A 19,863-nucleotide genomic window follows, 5' to 3' on the forward strand; every position below is an offset into this window, starting at 1 on the left:
TCTCTTATACCTATGTCAACTATATCTAAATGAGCATTTACACCATCCTTTGTCTTCCCATGAATTTTTAGAAGTGCTTCAATAACATTATCACAAACATTTTCCCCCAGGTATGAAATATATACAATGTCTAACATCTATACAATGTTTGACATCAAGTATCTTCCAATATGGTAGATAAAAAAGTAACAACATTTTCTTCCATATGTATTTATCAATTGGTTGTTTTTCATTCTTCCCAATCACCACAATTAAATTCTTCACCCATTCATAAACTTGGTTACCAGTTGAGGGTGTTGGAGCTACTTCATTTTTCTAAAGACCATTAAATGCTTTCTTTAATCCGTGTCAATGATGATTACAACTAAGAAATCTTTGATGTCTTAGGTAAACTAGTTTTCTTTTATAATACAATTGATGGTGACATGTGCCATTTTCACATATAGGGCAAGCTTTGTGTACCTTAACATTGTAATCATTTAAGTTGTCATAAGTAGGAAAGTCATTGATTGTGCAAAACAACATGACACACAGCTTAAAAGTTTTGCCAAAAAAACCATCAAACACATCAACTGCTTCCTCCCACAACATCCTCAAATTCTCAACCAAGGGTCTTAGATAAACACGACTATCATTTTCTAGTTGTCTTGTACTCAAAATCATCATACATACCATCACATATTTACACTTCATGCACAACCATGAAGGTAAGTTGTAAATAACTACCAATATAGGCCATGAACCATGTTTACTGCTTAGGTTACCATATGAATTCATCCTATTTGTAGCAAGTCTAAGCCTAAGGTTTTTTGGATTTATCTCATCATTTCCTGGTTGTCTTGGACCTAAAATTATCATAAATAACATCATATATTTAATCTTCATGCACAACCATGGAGGTAAATTGTGAATCACTATCAATATAGGCCATGAACTATGTTTATTATTTAGGTTTCCATATGGATTTATCCCATTTGTAGCAAATTCAAGCCTAAGGTTTTTTGGATCATTGCCGAAATATGGAAACATCTAATCTATTTTTTTTCATTGCAAAGAATTAATTAGATGCTTCAGTTGTCCATTTTTCTTTCATCCATTTGCATGTCACCTAATGTTTTTGGTATCATGGACATTAGCAAATAAATGCTTCAACCTTGGAAAAATAGGAAGATACCATAATATCTTCGTAGAAGGACCTTTGCTCACCCCACTTTTAGAGTCACTTTCCTTTAGTTTGTATCGTATCGTGATACCCCACACTGTAGACACTCATGTAAGCTATCAAACTATTTTTTGTACAAAGTGCAATTGTTGGGACATGAATGAATTTTTTTTTACACTCCATACCCATCAGACATTATCTTTTTTTGCATTATAAGTATGTGTTGGCAACGTGTTACCTTCGGGAAGCATGTTACTCAACAACTCAAGTAATTATGTGAAATTTTTATCAATCTATCCTTTTTTATTTTAAGATTGATCAATATTAACATGATAGACAATCGTGAAAAACTAGCACAATCTGGATACAATGGTTTCTTAGCATTAGTGCACAAACTATCATGCAAATGTGTGTGTTTGAAAGAATCAGGCCCAACATCACAAATCATGTTCTCTAATCGATCATCGATCTTTAAATAGACTTGTTCTTTTGTGTTTGATGAGCTTCTATGCATGGCATGTCTAATAATTCACCACACCATGTTTATACTATGTAGTTTTTTAGAAACCCATCATACAAAACATGTATAATGTCTATTGGTTGACTTTGCAAATTGAAACAATTTACACAAGGACAGTATAACCTTCCATTACTATCTATAATATTCCTTTGTGCAAACTAAAGAAACTTTTCCACTCCATTCTCATATTCAACACTTATGCGTAAACATTTCATCCAGAAAGATAATTATTTATACTTGATTAATACCTAAAGGTAAAGTCTTATAAATTAAATTTGACAAAGTTTTGATAGTATTTTGCATTGGTCTCTAAGTACACAAAATGAAATTGATGACATCAATTTCACCACAATTAAGCATGTACCCTGAGAACAACAAGAAATATAGTCAATTGAAATCTTATCAAATTTAAAATGAGACTTAACCTCTCTCTCTCTCTCTCTCTCTATCTCTCTCTCTCTCTCTTTCTATATATATATCACTACAAGAAAAAATAGAGTTAACGTGGGTTATTTTTGGCATTACCCGCGGTTAAAACCTCCGGAAAATGCATTTCCTGCAGTTGTGATTTTCGCCGGGAAAGCATCCGTGGCAAGCGATTTACCAGCGGTTTTTAACAACCCCCGGAAATGCATAGAATACCCGCGGTTTTGAAACCCTCGTTAACGACATAGTCTACCAGGGGTTGTAAACCCCCGTTAACACCATCATCAATTTTGACTGTTAATTTACTACGGGCTTTAAACCCCCGTTAATGTTGGCACATAACCTGCTGTTTATATAATTCCATAATTTATCAGGGGTTGTGAACCCTCGTTAATGCCACACTATATTTTTAATATCTTGTTTGTATTTGTAATTTTTAAATCCCTGTAGCTTATAAATGGTTTTTAACCATGTATAATATTTCAATCTATATATAAATTTTGAAATGCACAAGTTATATAAATATTAAAAAATAAAATGAACAAACAATCCACAAATTTAATATATTAATAAGCAAATGTACATAAACAAGTCATCCAAAAAAATTCCTAACAAGCAACATCCATAGTTTAGTAACATTCAAAATGACTTTTTAAGAAGTAATAAAAACATATCCAACAAAATATTGATTTTCCTAAAACAAAAAGGTCAACATCTTTCCCTAACAAATATATCCCTATTTTCTATCTTGAGAATTTGTTGGAGAATGATTAGGGACATTAATTGGTTGTGCACTTCCTTGGTCAGATACCTATAATTAAATATAAAACTTAGTTAGAAATATAAAGTATATTTTAAAATATTTATAAAATTAATTCAAATTTAAAATATTACCGGTGAAGATTGAAATACAGGCAAGTCAGGAAGCCTTTGCCTTGATAATTCTGTGCAAAAAAATTCATCATTGTCTCAAATCTTTTATTTTGTTCCTCTATTTTCTGATTTTGTTCAGCCATTTGTGATTTCAATTCAATAACCTGTTTCAAAAGAAAAATCAACACAAATAAAAACATAAGTAGAAATGAAAATCATACCAATATTAAACGTGACATTTTATTTGTTTTCTTCAAAACTTTAAACCACAATAATGTTTTAATTATACAGATAGTTGACAACATGAAAAAAAGTCTCATAAATTCCAACAAGATCACCAAAGTATACCTAAAATATTACAAACTTTGTTAAAATTGACTTCAAATTAGATCTACAATGAAAAATTCTTATTATACAAATATTACCTTTTTAGGAATCAAAAGAAGCTAAAGCACAACTTGGGAACAATAAATTAGGTGATTATCAAGGAGCACAACACAATCAATGATGTTTATCTAGATATTATTTCAAGAAGAAAGACAAATATGAAATTAGAAAGCAAGAATTATAGAATGGGACATAAAACTAATCTTTATTTTAATGAATAACATCTAATTAGTTAATGATAAATGATTTATGCAAGTAGGTACCATTCAATATTCTAATTTTTTGAGATCCAAAGAAGCTAAAACAACAATTTAAAGGAGTTAAAACCTAACATTGAAATTCTAAAGGAAATTGTAGCATACTACTAACCTCATTTTGTAACTCTCTACAAGAAGGAGAAAATGAGGATATCCCACTATATGAGCGTACAGTGTGTCCAAACACACGGGATGGGCAAGGTCCTAATCCTAATCCTCGAACACGTCCACAATGTTCTTGACTTCCTAAAGTTTGAGCTAAGGAATCTTGACTTGATATGTCTTTTGAAATGCTTCCACTCAATTCATATGATTCAATTTTTTCCTACATAAAACACAAAGAAACATGTTAAGTTAACCTCAAAAAAATATTGAGCATTTTTAGCATTAATATAGTTGAACTTACTCCAATTTCTTTGGCTTCATCATTCACGAATTCCCCATTAGCATGTTTATGTGTTGCTATCCATATTTCTCCCCTACTAACTTTGCGGCCACACTCTAATTCCTACAAAATCCAAAAAAAAACAAGAATTATATTTAAAAAAGAGAAAGTATTATTTCATTATTAAAAATTAAGAAGCATATGCTTACCATCTTTTGCTTCTTGCGTGCAATGCTCATGGAACCACCTGTGTGGGGAATTGTTTGCTTTTTTCTATTCTCTTTATTTTTTTGGGCTTTTTCCTAATATTTGACATAAAAACAATTTGTAAATACAAGTAAAAATCAAACATAAATTAAAATTTAATTTTACCTTAGTTTTTGAATCTAAACGATAGTCTACAAAAGATGCCCATTGATCTTTATTTAATCCTTCTGGGACCATTGCAATCAATTGATCTCTATTATGAGTTCCATCATCCCTTTGTTGCCACAATTCTTAACGATGCTCTCTCTATTTTATGTTAAGTGATTTGAAGATATAAGCCACGTGAAGATCATGCTCAACTTCAAACTTAGCCTTCAAAGTATGCGACGATCAAAGTTAGAGACAATTTGTAGCACAATTGAATATATAATGTAAGTAAAATGCATAACCACTTACTTGAATGATGTCCTTAAGTACATTTTGCTTGTAGTCTTTAGGAATCTTCTTCCAACTAGTATAACTGATAGGGAATACATCAGAGTCTCTTGCAAGGTGACCTAAGAACCTATTTAACAATGCTCCACTATCTGCAATTGCTTGGTCTTCATCATTCCATTCTACAACAACCCTTTCATTAGAAGGCAACGACCAAACATCATTCACCGTAAGTGACTTTGTGTTCTTTGTGCCTTGGTCATCTAACAAATTATCAAATATGTTAAAAAAAATTAATTTAATGGTATATTTTTATTTATTGACCCAATTGATTGAATAAATGTTGCTAAACTAGGTCATACAATAATCTTGTAAAATGCTTACCAATCACATCAACTGTCTAGGCTCTCTTACGAGCTATAGGTTGCGATTTTTGAATTTCAATGTTTTCATTTGCTTCCACTTCACTATCAAAGTCAGACTCTGGTTCATTACTAAGTATAGGCTGAGAACCAAATGGTGATGCAAGTGAAGGTTGAGAATCAGGCTTAGAAGCATGTGTCGGTTGACTATGAGATTGAGGTGGATGTGTAGGATGAGAATCAAATTGAGATTCAGGTGGAGGTGGCAGATTTAGTTGAGGTGCAGAGTTAGTTTTGTTGGTGGAAAATAACCTCAACTTTAAGGTTCCTGTAAAGCCATGAGAATAATAAAAGTTAAGAATCATATCACATGCAATTAATGTAACTGAATATTGAAAACTAAATTAAAATGTGACGTGAGATATCTTACGAGGTTGACATGTCGGGGAAGGTAATGTTCTACATTGATGTACAAGTGGGGGTGGAGGTTCAATACTAGGTTGTGGATGATGTGCATGCAACAAAGGTGTTGAGTTATTTTTTTTTCAATGTGTTAGGCTTCTTTAAGGTTCCTAACAACCAATAAATATTATAAATAAAATATTAAGGTGTTGTATTTAAATGGAAGTTTTTAAAATATTAATAATTAGTAAGGAAACCTACTTGTGTGAAGTGTGGAGGAAGGGACTGATCATGTAACGGATAAATCCAAAGTTAACCAGCATGGTGATCCAACTATGTTCCGTCAAAAGAAAAGGCAGCTGGCTGGTGAAGCAGCTACTGATTCAGCCACTAAACTGGCGCAGTTTGGTACAGTAGGAGGCTTGGATGATGTGCATGCACAGCATGTTGGTGCAGCAGGAGCTGGACTGTCTCCACCGAATGGAACAGCTCATACTGCACATGCACTGTTTAAAGGGACTTCTAATTCCAATGCTGGACAGCAAGGGCGTGAACTAGCTAGTTGGTGCTTCTCCAGCTCAATCATGCGATGATGCCACAAGTAACCAAGCTGCTGATGTAGCTGTTGTTGCAACCTCAAAGAACGTCCTGGTCAAGGCTAATCAATTAAACATATTATCTCTTTCAAATCAATTATCTTTCCATTCATTTTTCTTTCCGAGTTTACTACTTTTCTTTAACTTTTTTAATTGCTTTCTTTTTTTACCTATCCTTAAATTTTTTTTTTCAATTTCACCTACCAATCAAATGCTTTCTATGAGTAATTGGAGGACCCACGATTAGTTAAAAGGCATATTTCCCTTTTTGACAGTTGGATCACATGATCTAATGCTTAAAATTTAGAATTGTGTTGGAGAATTTAGACTAGTTTAGTAGCTAGGAGCCAAGAGAAAATATTCTGAGAGGACAATATGCAGCATCACCATGTTTTAGTGAAAACAGAATTGAAAATGACAAGCTTAACAATATTGGTAACAAACACTGTATCAAAAGTGTTTACAACAGCTCACACACTTTGCTCAACCAACCAAGCTAGACCCCTTAGATTTCAATTGCTCATTTAAGTTTTAATGAGAAAAATGGTGAACACAAAAAAAAAAGTATATATTTCTTCAATTTATATTGACCTATCAATAATGGAGAGAATTGTTTAACACGTTTTATAAATGAATAATTTGCTAACTTCCAAGGCAAGATAAATGAATAATTAACTCATAATTTTAATAAAAGCTTAAAGTTGTGCCTTGAGATTGGGGACTCTACTGTATTTTTTTATCTCCCACTCTCTCTCTCACTACTGTTGAAAGGTTTTGGGGTTCTGAGTTTTTTTCGGTTCCTTCTCTTTCTCACGTTTGTGAATGCTGATAGGTTCACCAATTTCTGAGTTTCGAACAACAAGTGCAAAACCATCTCCTGAGAAACACAGGTTCAAAACTCACTGTCCAATTTCAGCAACCCGGTGCACAAAGGTACTACAAACTGATACTAGCGAATTGGCTTGCAGTTCCCTGATGAAATGTGTGAACTCTGTTTCTATGCACACAATACGTGTTTAACCGATCCAAATGGATCAACATCGTGTGATCCATGTGGCCTACCCCATCTAGTGTGATAAGGCCTTTTGTTGTTTGTATTGTCACTACCCACAATTATATATCAAACTCTTAAGAAAGCGAGTTTGAGCATAACTCAAAACCGGTTTCTAAATTGAGGATTACCCTTACAAACCAACGTATACATATAACTAACCAACAAATCGAGAACGCTGAAAAGAACAACATCTAAGCAACACATATATCATACTCAAAAAAGTAAAAACTAAAGCATAGGGTTTGCTGATGAAGTAATACCTGCTGCACTAATAATGCAAAACACTTTCACATTCCACTCTCACAAAGTTTGGCAATTAACAGTATTGTCACATCCCCCTGTTTCTTCCTTGTACATGAATGTGCTCCCCTGTTTGAATACCAAACAAGTATAACAGGGCTAAAATATAAATTAAAACTTGGAGACTTTGGTTTCTTTTTATAAAATTAGTAAAAAAAAAAAGATACATATATTATTGCCACCCAACTTCACACACTAAGTCTGAAACCATATTGGTAAAGAATCTCTTAGCTAAAAATATAGATTCTTTTTGTTTTCGCATTTTAATGACATTAAAATATTTGAGTATGTCTAAAAAAGAATGATGTACGTAAAAATGGAGCAACAAAGGGCACCAACTATTACCTTCTATGTTGCATCTCCAGCAAAGCAAACAAAGGTACTCTCGTTTGTTGTACCGTGAATTAGGATCGTTCACCAGCTAGGTCAAAATGGAGCAACAAAAGATTATGAAACTGAAAGTGAAAATAATCCGAAAAAACCCCAAATGAACAACGATCAGGGAATTTTTCCAATATTAAATCTCAAGAGTGTGAGTGGAAAACATACCTTGTTCGGTGCTATAGAAATCGCAGGCAGTCGGAGAACGTCGAAGAGCGTCGGAGAGGGAGGCTAGGTCATTTGCATTTTTCTGATGAAGGAGTGTTCTTAGTTACAAAGCCTTACGGTCTTCAAATGATAAAAGATGAGCGGAAAACATACCTTGTTCGGTGCTATAGAAATCACAGGCAGTTGGAGAGCGTCGAGGGAGGCTAGGTCATTTGCATTTTTCTGATGAAGGAGTGTTCTTAGTTACAAAGCCTTACGTTTTCGTGAGAGAGGGAAACCAAAAGATAAGTGAGAGGGAAATGAAAAAAAAAATTTATCATTACAAAAATAAAAAAATTAAAAAAACAATATATTATTAAAATATACCAACGGTTTTAAATTTTAACCCCTGTAACTTAATAATACTTAACAAGGGTTATTGAAACCCCAGTTAATTACTTATGTTCCCGAGGGTTAGCATAACCCTCATTAAAAAACCCAGTTAAATACATATTTTTTGGTAGTGTATATATATATATATATTAATCAACTATAAAAATGTATATCTTTCCATACTGTCCAAACGAACAATTCAAAATTCAATACAATGATTATATATTAATTATATTCAATCTCAAAATTCAACACATTGTATCACAAGGCTTGAGTACCAAAGCACAAGAACAAACTTGAGAGCAAGACAATGGTTCAACATTTTTGCTCGTGTTGGCTATTGGACGCGAATAAGAGTGTTCGTCTTAGTCATGGTGGTCACTAGAACCATCAAAAGTGTCAATTGAAGGAAACGTTAGAACAATAAATAGTAAGAACGTGTACAAGTTCATCAGAGAGAAAGAAGAAGAGTAAATAGTGAGAATACGAATGGGTCCATGCCCTCTTGTGTCCTAATAACAAAACATTTTATGGTGGGTGACGATTTATCCGTCATAGAATGTCAACTTTCTATGATGGATAAGTCAACACTCGTCATAGAATGATTGGAATTGTGACACCAATTCTACCCAGACAAATAATGTAATTAAATGAGGACGAAATTCAATTAAAAACTTGCAGGTAAAATAGGTTCACATATAATCTGCCGCTAAACCTCCAATCAAATTAAAACAAAATTATGAAACATAAGATTTGCAATTGTATCTAAACAAGAAGGAAAAATTAAATGAAAATGAATTATAAATTCCTACACTAATCCCATTGCCCCGATGTCATATTATCAGAGCAAACCCATCACTTCAACTCTCAGACCCCATTACGTACACAATTACTTAAAACAAACATAAAGTACACGGGTGAGAAAAAGAAACATTCACATGTACGATACAAGGAAAGAACTCAACTCAAACATAGAACCAACCCTTATGAAATTCATAGTAGAAACCAATCACAATAATATTATCATTTCACATATCCATCAACTAGTATCATCATACAACTCATGCGTAATGCTCATGTTCATGTCAATGCATATGCAATGCAATCTTCTAAGAAGCATCAACTTAAAATGGCACACAATGGACAAACTTTGTCAATCGATCTCCTCAGGTACCGCCACACATGGCCACACTATTTACACCACTTATGATTGGTGTCACAAAGTTAATCACCAGTTATGGTTAGTGTATAAATATTGCATCCCACACTGTTTACATCACTTATGACTGGTGTTACACTGTTAATCACCACTTATGACTAGTGTATAAGGATACATCCCCTTTGAATCACTATACTTATGGCTAGAGTAAATGTGTATGCAACGTACACCAATGCTCATGCCATGTCACCTCATACTTTCATCCTTTCTATCAATGCCAATGCGCACAATTGATAATAATAAGCCACATTCAGCCACACTCGTACATCAATTCATCCAAACACACACCATCCATACTTAATCGTACCATAGCCATCTATGAACACCACACAACTCACAATCATCATCAAACACATCAATACACATAGCACATATATAAATTGTGTCGGGCTTCACCAAGTTGTGCCCGACTTTAAGCCAATATAGAGGGTACATATATAGTTTTACACCTGGAGAAATTATAATTTTGCCCGACGCTAAGAAGCCACAAAGAGAACTAGGTCTCTCTCCTACCCGGCACCAGGAATTCACACCCGGCACTAAGGAGCCACAAAAGCACCACCACATTATCATGCCCGACGTGATTCTATCTGGGCTTCGTATTCATCAATATGAATGTAAGCCTGACACTAACGCATTTTCCAGAAAATGCAGTACGAACAGAACATCCCCAAGAGATCATAATCAAACATGGATGCATCCTTTTTCAATCCAATTGGTTAGAAACATTTATTTTTACACAAAAACACATTATGTAACATCAATTCATGGATTCACATATTGATTAACAAGATCCTAATTATTTAAGAACCTAACCCATCGAGACATTCCAGTGAATTCAATTAACTGTCAAATCTTCAATTTTACCATTTCATATAATAAACATGTTCACAAGTTAATATAGAACCTAATTAAATTGTCAATTTCAACTTTAGGGATTTCTCCCACTGCCCATTCTCTCTTATAATCCCACATATGAAATACTCATTTTCCCTCGTACCTTATTATGTTGATCTAAAACAATTGATGCAGTTTTGGGATGATTTGAATACTTCTCCTTAGAGTTCCTTCCTTCTCCTCCTTCTCTCTCTCTTAATTCTTCCAGAATGCCAAAATGAGACAGATTTCTACTCTGCCTAATCCTTTCTCATAAATTCACTGAACCAGGTCAACCTGCCCCATTTTCCCTTCTCTCATTAAATTAAATAAATAAATATAATAAATAATTTTCCATGTATAAAAATAAGAATAATAATTCTCAACGTAGAAAATAACACTTTAATAATAATATTATTAAAAAATAGGACGTTATAGGAATAAAAGACTAATTAACACATTATTCTATGATGATTATTGACTTATCTACCATAAAAAGAAATTTTTATGAAAAGTAAATTAACACCTTTCATATAATATTTTAACATATGTACAAATATGTCATCACACTACTTTCTATGTCGTGTGGATAACACTTGACATTGAAAGTTTATCAAGAAATATATATTTTTCACTAGAGTGAGATATGTCACGAGTATGCGACATGTCACTATAAAAAATTCATAAAATAAAGACTGGTATAGGGTTTACATTTATTAGAACACTATAGTATCTAATTTTAAAACTCCTTTAGAGATTGAATATTTTTGTTCCTAATTTTGTCTGTATAGTCATTGAAAAATACGAATCTAATTAAAGGCTACATTATCGGTGGCTAATGAACTAAAAAAATATTTATTTATTTGGATACAAGTTTTTCAGTCTATGACTAAAATGCTATTAGAGGCATAGTTTTCGGTAACCATTTGCAAACTTAAGACACATATTTTAGTCTCAAGATGCAATAAAATTAGAGACAAAGTTTTTAGATTCTAACTTCTTGCAACAAGAGACTAATTTTTGAGCATTGTTAACTTGCTTTGTATAGCATGCTTTTAATGTCTAATTGCACACATTAGAGATCAGTTTATCAGTCTCAAATAGAAATATTAAAGACTAACTTTTAGTCACTATTAATTTATTAGGTACCAAAAAAATTGGTCTCTAATTGGAATAGTCTAGAGACAAAATTCTAGTATTAACGGAATTTAGAGATTAAAAATTGAAAATAATTTTAAAGAATAGTTCAATGATCTCTAATTAATATATAGTTGTAAATTATTAAAATAATATTATAAATACTTTATAAATAACTAGTATTTCTTTAAAATTATTATTCTATTAAATTATATAAAAAATAATATTAAAAATATTTTATAAATAACTAGTGTTTTTTTAAAGAATTATTATTCCTATTTTACGTCCACTAGTTTTTATCATTATTTTATCTTTATTTTATGAATCAACTCTATATATTAAATACAAATCTTTATGTTGTGTAAGAGATTTTTTTAATATTTTTCTTTGATAAGAAGAGTTTTTAGAGACTTTTTAACTTCTTATCTAATTTAGTATTTATTTATCATTTATTTATAAATTAAATTTTAATATTTTAAAATAAATTATCAATAAATAAAATAATATTATACTATAATATAATTTATTTATCATAAATTTAAAATATAATTTATATTTAAAAACATCTATTTATATAAATTTTAAATATAATTTATATATTTAAATATAATGTTCATTCACATATATAATTTATTATAAATTTTAGTTATATATAATAAATATTTAATTTATATATTGCACATATTAAAATAGTAGTATACTTTATCACCAAAAGTTATTTATACTTCATTATTCATGTGGACCCGTGAGTTCAATCTGAAAGTTATATCTACTTTCAGTATTCTTCTAAATCCACCCATTATTATTATTATTATTATTATTATTATTATTATTTAATATATTAAATTAAAATTATAATAATTATCTTGAATCAGAACATATAAGGTGTCGTTCTTCAATAAAAATTTATTAAATTTTATAATTTATAATTTTTATTTAGTTTTTAAATTAAATTTATCCCAAAATATAAAATATAATTTATATGTTTAAAATATCTATTTGTATAAATTTTAAATATGTTAAAATATCACATATATTTATATACATAATTTATTATAAATTTTAATTATATATAATAAATATTTAGATTGTGTATTGAACATAATAAAAATACTAGTATTTAAAAAATAAGTTATTCAGAAATAATAATTATTTCTTTTACCATAATATAATTTGTATGCCTGATGATTACTTTTAGTATTTATAATATTAGTAGCATAACCTAGTAATATATAAAATTTAAAATACTAACATTAAAAACAATAAATAAAATTTAAATATATTAACGTCTTAGTTAACCCGCAAAATATGAGTAACACTTTGAGAGTCAAATACACTCTAGTTAAATATGACAACTAAATTCGAACCCGCAAGTATTTTTTCAACCTTAACTTGATTTTGATGGAAAAAATTCACTTTTATCATGTACGAATTTTCTTCGACTTTAAAAATCTAAATTCCAAGTCCTAAACACACATATATAATACAATATACAATACACACATAAAAATATAAGATATAAATTAATTATTTTAATAATTAAATAATTTGAAATTATTGTAATAATTAAGTAACAAACTTCAAATTATACATTTAATTAAATTTTATACTTCAGGAATTATTTAAATAGTTTTTTATCACTTTAGAGACTATTTAAAAGAAAAAGTAATATTTTCAATAACGGTTTATTCTTTTCTAAATCTATTCAATTGAGAAATTGGGCAAAATTCTTCTCTTGGAAATTCCATCTAATATAATAGAAATTGTTGATAGCAAAACACTTTAAAGCTTATGCATAATCTATAACAAATAGGTCAGACCAAGAATTAGCTTACGTCAACACCCTCTTAACCAATTACAGTAGAAACTCTTTAAATTAATAATGTCAGGACTGGAGAAATTTATTAATTTAGAGAGTTATTAATTTATTGATAAATTAATAATTATTAATTTAAAGAGGATGACAACGAAGATGATACAACGAAGATGATACAGTGTCTTTAGAGTCTGTTACGCGAAAGGAAGCACTTAAGGCGTCGAACACTTTTCACAACTTTATGATACAATACAAAAATACAACACCTGAGCTATTGGATGCAATAAGAAAAGTTAGAGATGAGCTCCAAATAACTTGAACTTTAAAGAAAAACAGATAACTATTGAATCATATTTCAATAGAGTGTAATATATTTTTTTTCAGTTTCTATGAATTATTAATTTATGATTTTCTTGGGACCGAAAATTATAAAAGGATCTCCCGAAAAATTATTATCTTATTATTTTATCGAGTTTTTCAATTTTTTACATTGGCCCAAGTCGAGACCGGACAAATTTATTATTTTAGAGAGTTTATTAATTTACCGAGTATTAATTTAAAGTGTGACACCCTTACTACCCCAACACATATATTGTAATAATATAAACTAAGAAAATCAAATTTTCAAAATAGGTAAAAGGGTTCACATGAAACCTTTAGAAACATTCTTCAATATCCAAAATATTCTGAAAGTGAAACTTGGAAAATAAAACGTAAGAGGTTACAAAATATTTTCAAAATAATAGGTTCAACTCCGTATTCAAATACAATTCATGTACTAGAAATTCACTGCCCCGATGTCACAATATCAGAGCATACCCATAAATCAACTGTTGACATTCTAGATGCCACTCATAGCCAGATCTTCCTCACCTAAAATATCCACAAATTGTACGGTGAGAAAAGAAAATATCTATATGTAAAACACATAAGGAAAACATAACATAATCTCATCATTATTCATTACTTAATGAAATATTCACAAGCATTTATGTATATCATAATTAACAATCCTTTATCATCTTCACATCTCAATCCACAATTTCATCAATCCATCACAATCCACACAATCTTACACTTCACACTATGTCAAGGTCACGCTACCCATTTAACAATCTCAGGCCATGCTCGCCCCTGATATAACACTGTGCCAAGGTCACGTTATCCCTATCCCAGGGCCGTGCTCACCCCTGACATGTTAACCAAGGTCACGATATCCACGTAACAATTCAGAGTCGTGCTCACCCCTGATATAACACTGTGCCAAGGTCACGTTACCCCTAACCTAGGGCCGTGCTCACCCCTGACATGTTAACCAAGGTCACGATACTCATGTAACAATCTCGGGCCGTGCTCACCCCTGATATAACACTGTGCCAAGGTCACGTTACCCCTAACTCAGGGCCGTGCTCACCCCTGACATGTTAACCAAGGTCACGATACCCATGTAACAATCCCGGGCCGTGCTCACCCCTGGTCATAGGTGTGAAGAACCACAATCACATTTCATTCACATTCCACACAACATCTCACAGTTCAATTCCATACCACATACATAACAGGCAAGTCCAACAAAATAAGGGTTTACACACCTTTCGAGCAATTTACATCTAGATCATCAATTCTTATCAAATAATATACCAATAACATTCATAAATTAATATTATAAATAATGGAATTATCAATTTAATATAACTTTAACATAAACAATAAAACCCTCAATTCTTTCAAAACTTACTCACAGGCACTTTTCTACAGTTTCGTTCTCCCTCTCAGATCATCATTCTTATAAATTAAATATATATTTCTAATCCTCAACACATACAAAATCTAATGGTATCATTAATTCCTCAAACAGAAATATTTCAATTTTTCCAAAGCCTAGCCTACAGGCACTTTTCTATAATTTCGTTCTCTCTCCTAGAGCATCATTTTTACAAATAAATCATATATTCATAATCCTAAATTCATACAGAATCAAATAAGACCAGTAATTCTCCAAATAGAAATAATTATAAAATTGCTCATAATCCTAATGGATTCTTCCTCTACCCAATTCTCTCATGTAACTCTACATATAAATAATTCCCTTTTTCTCCCGTACCTGGATAAGCAGCAGTTGAAACTACAACAGGGATCTCTTGGTCTCCTCCTCTAAGTGCCCCATGGTCTTCAGAGAAGAAGAGGGGAAGAAGAAAGAGCAGAAGAGAATAGGAAGAGAGAATGAGAGATGTGTGAAAATGAGAGGTGAGGGGCGCTATTTATAGGATTTTAGGCTCACCTACCGGAACGGCCCGTTCCAAAAGTGGAACAACCGTTCTGGACCCTTCAAATCTACGCAAATTTTTGAACTGGAACGGCCCGTTCCAAAACCAGAACGGCCCGTTCCCAATCCCAGCAGAACGGCCCGTTCTCCCTCCGGAACAACCCGTTCTCCAAACCAGAACGGCCCGTTCTCCCTCTGAAACGGCCTGTTCTCAAAATCGGAACGACCCGTTCTCCCTCCAGAACGGCCCGTTCTGCTTCTCAAATTTTGGGCCTTTAACTTATTCCAGAACGGCCCGTTTCACTTTTGAAACGGCCCATTCTGGGCAATGAATTGGGCCTACGGCCCATTGAAAATTGGGTTGTTACATAAAGAGTTTCTACTGTATAGAGAATCTCCAACAAACAAGGGCAAAAAGCATACATACTGAGCGAACATGTAAAAAAAAAACTGCTACAAACCAAATAAATGCAACATAGATATAGAATCAATAAAGAAACATACATTATGAATGTCTTCACAGTAGAACCACCCGATTCAAACTTCAAAGCCTTCAATATATTAACATCCATGTTAACAACTTTCAATACCAAACAAACAAAAGTTACAAAAATCAGCAAAATCAAAGCTAAAGTCTGCACAACATTACAACCATCATCAACTCGCTTGAAAGCTTGAACTAATTATGTGGCAGTTACATTAAGAGTTAAGGACAAGGGTTATGGGAAGACTTTTTTCTTTCCTTTCATTAATTGATGTTGACTTTTGCCGTATTGGATGCTTTGGACACGTGGACCCTTGGTCTCAAATTCTTTGAACTAGTTGATAAGAATATCATATCCTTAATTGATGAACGTGCCTATATGTTGGGGACATATATTCTTAAAGGCACTTAAGAGTATTTATATATACCAAGGTTATTTATTTGAAATAAAAAACCTAGAGCAACAAAATTTAGAAGTGTTTTCAAGGATACTACTACTAGTCTTAAAGTGTGTTTGACAAAGAGAAAAGAAGTATATGAGAAATAGAATGAAAAAATAAAGAAAATAAAAATAGATAAATAAAAATAAGTTAAAAATAAGGTAATTACTACTGTTGAGTAATTGGACATATGATTCACTTGAGCTATAGTGAATACCAAATATCTCTAGTAAAATTAATTTTATCGGTTAAATTATTTTTTAATAAAATATGTTAAATTATTCACCTCGAACACGGAGATCGAGCTCGATATCCAAACACTACATGATATCGGTTAACACGCATGCCCACGGTCCATTGGACCACAAGCAATCATAGGCCCAGATCAACCCTATTCTCGTTTAGGGAGAAAACCCTAATTCACACCAAGGTACGTGTATTATATAAGAGACCCACACATCTACAAAGACTAACTTTAGCATCGTAGTCTCTTTTGCAAGTACCACCCCCATCTCGGCATGACCGACGCACCCAGTAGGAGAGGCTCATCAATCTCATCGGAGTGGTCGCCCCTAGACCAATCTCAGGTGAGAACATCTGGCTCCCACCGTGGGGCAGATCAAGAATTCTCTTTTCGGCCAATCTTATAGTTTTCACTCGAAGCCATAACAGAAGAGTGACAGACGAGGAAGATCTGGACGTATCAAGAATGGAAGGAGAAGCGACGCTAGTTGTGACAATTAATCAAGCAGGTCGACCAACTGCAACAACAACACACCGCGGACCTGGAGAACATGCACACCCAACATGAAGCCAGGTGGCGCTACGGGAAGAGAACGAGCACATCCGCGCTCAGCTCCATAAATGACCTCCAAACCCACCTCCTCAGCCAAGCAACCACCATGAGGAGGAGCACCAGTCGGTTTCCCCACCACTGACAGCGCACATGACAACCACTCATCGGTCAACGACGCATCGGTCACGCGTGCTAACACAAAGATCAGACCACGAAGTCAGCAACACGCTGCCAGGCTCTAGCACATCAGACAAGCGTCCTTCGTCATCCCTTCGTTGATGGCATTATGGAAACACCCCTTCGGATGGAAGCCCCTGAATATCGCTTGTATGATGACACCACTAACCCAGACGAGCACGTCGATATCTACGTCACACAGCTGAACCTATACACTAATGACGATGCTATCCTGTGTCGGGTCTTTCCGACCTCATTGAAAGGCCCGACACTTGCTTGGTATACCCAGTTGCCAACAGGATCGATCAACAATTTCGATACCTTGGTAAGACGATTTACGGCACAGTACGCAACAAGCCAGCCTCACCACATTACATCCGCTGCCTTAGCCAACCTCAGACAGGGCGATGACAAGCTGCTACAGAAATTCATGGAACGATTCGACAATGTCTCCATTCAGATCCGTAACTTGAATCCCGAAGTCACCCTACACGCCATGCTCATGGCACTGAAGCCGGGCCCCTTTGTTGACAACCTCTGCTAGCGACCTCCTTCTGACATGGATGAGTTATGCGCTCGGGTCACTGGATACATCCAGATGGAAGAACATACTAAGTTTTACAACCAAGTCTGTGGAATGTCGTAGGGGAAACAAGACCAAGTTCACAAGGATAAGTTGAGAATCTCCAACGACAACCAATTTAAAAAAGTGCGACAAAACAAGGGCGAGAATTACGACTTCTACACTCCCCTAAACACACCTCGGGTGCATATACTGGAAGAAGCCAATAATGTCGACCTGATCAGCCTACCACCACCCGGGCATAGTCCCAATAGTGTTGACAAGATAAAGCATTGTCGCTACCACAGAAATTACGGCCACACCATCGAGGAGTCCTAAACACTCAGGGACCGCATCGAAGAACTTGTCCAAGGGGGACACCTCGGGCAGTACGTCCAGCGGTCCCAGTCTTAGAGAAGCAGCTACTAGGGGCAGGGTAGAGGACGAGGGCGAGACTCCAACTCCATAGTGGACCAACCTTCTAGATCCCGGAAAAACATCGGCAGGATAGTACAGGCTGAGGTAAGTCATGACACAGAAACCCCTCCCTTACGAGGAGTAATTAATACAATCATAGGTGGATTCGCTAAAGGAGGCCCAAGCAACTCGGCATGCAAATGACACCTACGGAGTATCAACATCGTTCACCTTGACACCTCAACTCTGTAGCGCAACACATTGCCTGTTACCTTCACAGATGATGATTACACCAACATTTGTGCAAACCAGGACAATCCCATGGTCATCGCGGTTGAAGTAGCCAACTAGGAGGTCCACAAGGCATTGATTGACCAAGGAAGCTCGGCTGACGTCTTATATTGGCCAACATTTCTGAGGTTAGACATCCCCCATACTCTTATCTAACCTCATACCGAACCCCTAGTCAGTTTTGTAGGCGAACGAGTCGACACTCGTGGCTACATAGAGTTGTTGACAACCTTTGGAGCACCCCCCAACTCCAAAAGAAGAATGGTCATATACCTCCTCGTCGACGCCAACACATCATACAACATCATCATAGGCAGGATGACGTTGAATCAACTCGAAGCTGTAGTGTCCACCCCACATTTGGCGATGAAGTTCCCGAGGACCAACAGACAGATAATCTCCATTAAGGCAAATCAAAGAACAGCTCAGCAGTGCTACGCCGAAAGTTTGAAAACGTCGCCACCAACTAAGGAGCGGCGCAAAGGTGACACCCCCATCGTGGTTCACATAGCTTAGGCTAAAGTCACCAACCTCGATCCAAGGTCAGAATCCAATGAGAACTGCTTAAATCCTATTGACGATTTAGTCGATTTTCTAATCGGCAAACTACTAGAGCAATGCACAAAGATAAGCCAACGGCTAAACCCAAAGCTGCAAAAACAACTTATGGCTGAGATCTCTAAAAATGCTGACCTCTTCGTATGGTCAAGCACCGACATGCCAAGCATAGATCCTAGTCTTATCTGTCACAGGTTGGCGATCCATAAAGAAGATAAGCTAGTGGGTCAGAGAAAAAGAAAAGTTGGAGGAGAAAGATGAGAGGCTATCACGACCGAGACATAGAAACTGATGAACGCAGGCTTCATTCGAGAAGTCAGATACACCATATGGCTAGCCATTGTAGTACTCGTCAAGAAGAGCTCAGGGAAGTGGCGTATGTGCGTCGACTACACCTACTTGAATAAAGCCTGCCCGAAAGACGCGTACCCCCTACCAAGCATTGATCGGTTGGTTGATGGAGCCTTCGACCATGCTCTTCTCAGTTTCTTGGACGTGTACTTGAGGTACAATCAGATCATGATGTATCCACCAGAC

At 34.3% G+C, this 19,863-nt stretch overlaps 2 protein-coding genes across 3 annotated transcripts; one reads left to right on the forward strand and one right to left on the reverse strand.

Annotated features, from left to right (window-relative positions):
• Positions 1-272: 272 nt before the first annotated feature.
• Positions 273-12,338, reverse strand: LOC109793631 (uncharacterized). Of its 2 annotated transcripts, XM_083072242.1 has the most exons (11): positions 10,507-12,338; positions 7,916-8,167; positions 7,712-7,787; positions 7,327-7,435; positions 5,037-6,064; positions 4,674-4,915; positions 4,220-4,589; positions 4,032-4,133; positions 3,738-3,950; positions 3,003-3,145; positions 273-2,919 (listed from the first exon to the last, which is right to left on the reverse strand). In XM_083072242.1, the coding sequence occupies exons 7-11, from the start codon at positions 4,247-4,249 to the stop codon at positions 2,817-2,819; spliced, it is 591 nt and encodes a 196-aa protein (XP_082928368.1). In that variant the 5' UTR covers positions 4,250-4,589; positions 4,674-4,915; positions 5,037-6,064; positions 7,327-7,435; positions 7,712-7,787; positions 7,916-8,167; positions 10,507-12,338; the 3' UTR covers positions 273-2,816. The 2 variants fall into 2 exon arrangements, with proteins under 2 accessions (XP_082928368.1, XP_082928367.1); XM_083072241.1 differs by having other exon boundaries at positions 7,327-8,167.
• Positions 12,339-17,607: 5,269 nt separating this feature from the next.
• On the forward strand, positions 17,608-18,042 carry LOC145957161 (uncharacterized). Its single transcript, XM_083073378.1, has one exon. It carries the CDS (start codon positions 17,608-17,610, stop codon positions 18,040-18,042), a length of 435 nt encoding a protein of 144 aa, XP_082929504.1.
• Positions 18,043-19,863: the final 1,821 nt, after the last annotated feature.

Source organism: Cajanus cajan, chromosome 4 (genome assembly GCF_000230855.2).
Source record: "Cajanus cajan strain Asha chromosome 4, NIPB_CcT2T_4, whole genome shotgun sequence".
Classification (NCBI taxonomy): domain Eukaryota; kingdom Viridiplantae; phylum Streptophyta; class Magnoliopsida; order Fabales; family Fabaceae; genus Cajanus; species Cajanus cajan.

Excerpts from the sequence above, each read along its gene's own strand:
- LOC109793631 (XM_083072242.1), bottom strand. The coding sequence starts at position 4,249 with ATGAGCATTGCACGCAAGAAGCAAAAGATG. Across the intron at positions 3,951-4,031 it reads ATGAAGCCAAAGAAATTGGA|GAAAAAATTGAATCATATGA; the intron begins GTAAGTTCAACT and ends TGTTTTATGTAG. Across the intron at positions 3,146-3,737 it reads GTAGAGAGTTACAAAATGAG|GTTATTGAATTGAAATCACA; the intron begins GTTAGTAGTATG and ends CTTTTGAAACAG.
- LOC145957161 (XM_083073378.1), top strand. The coding sequence starts at position 17,608 with ATGGAAACACCCCTTCGGATGGAAGCCCCTGAATATCGCTTGTATGAT.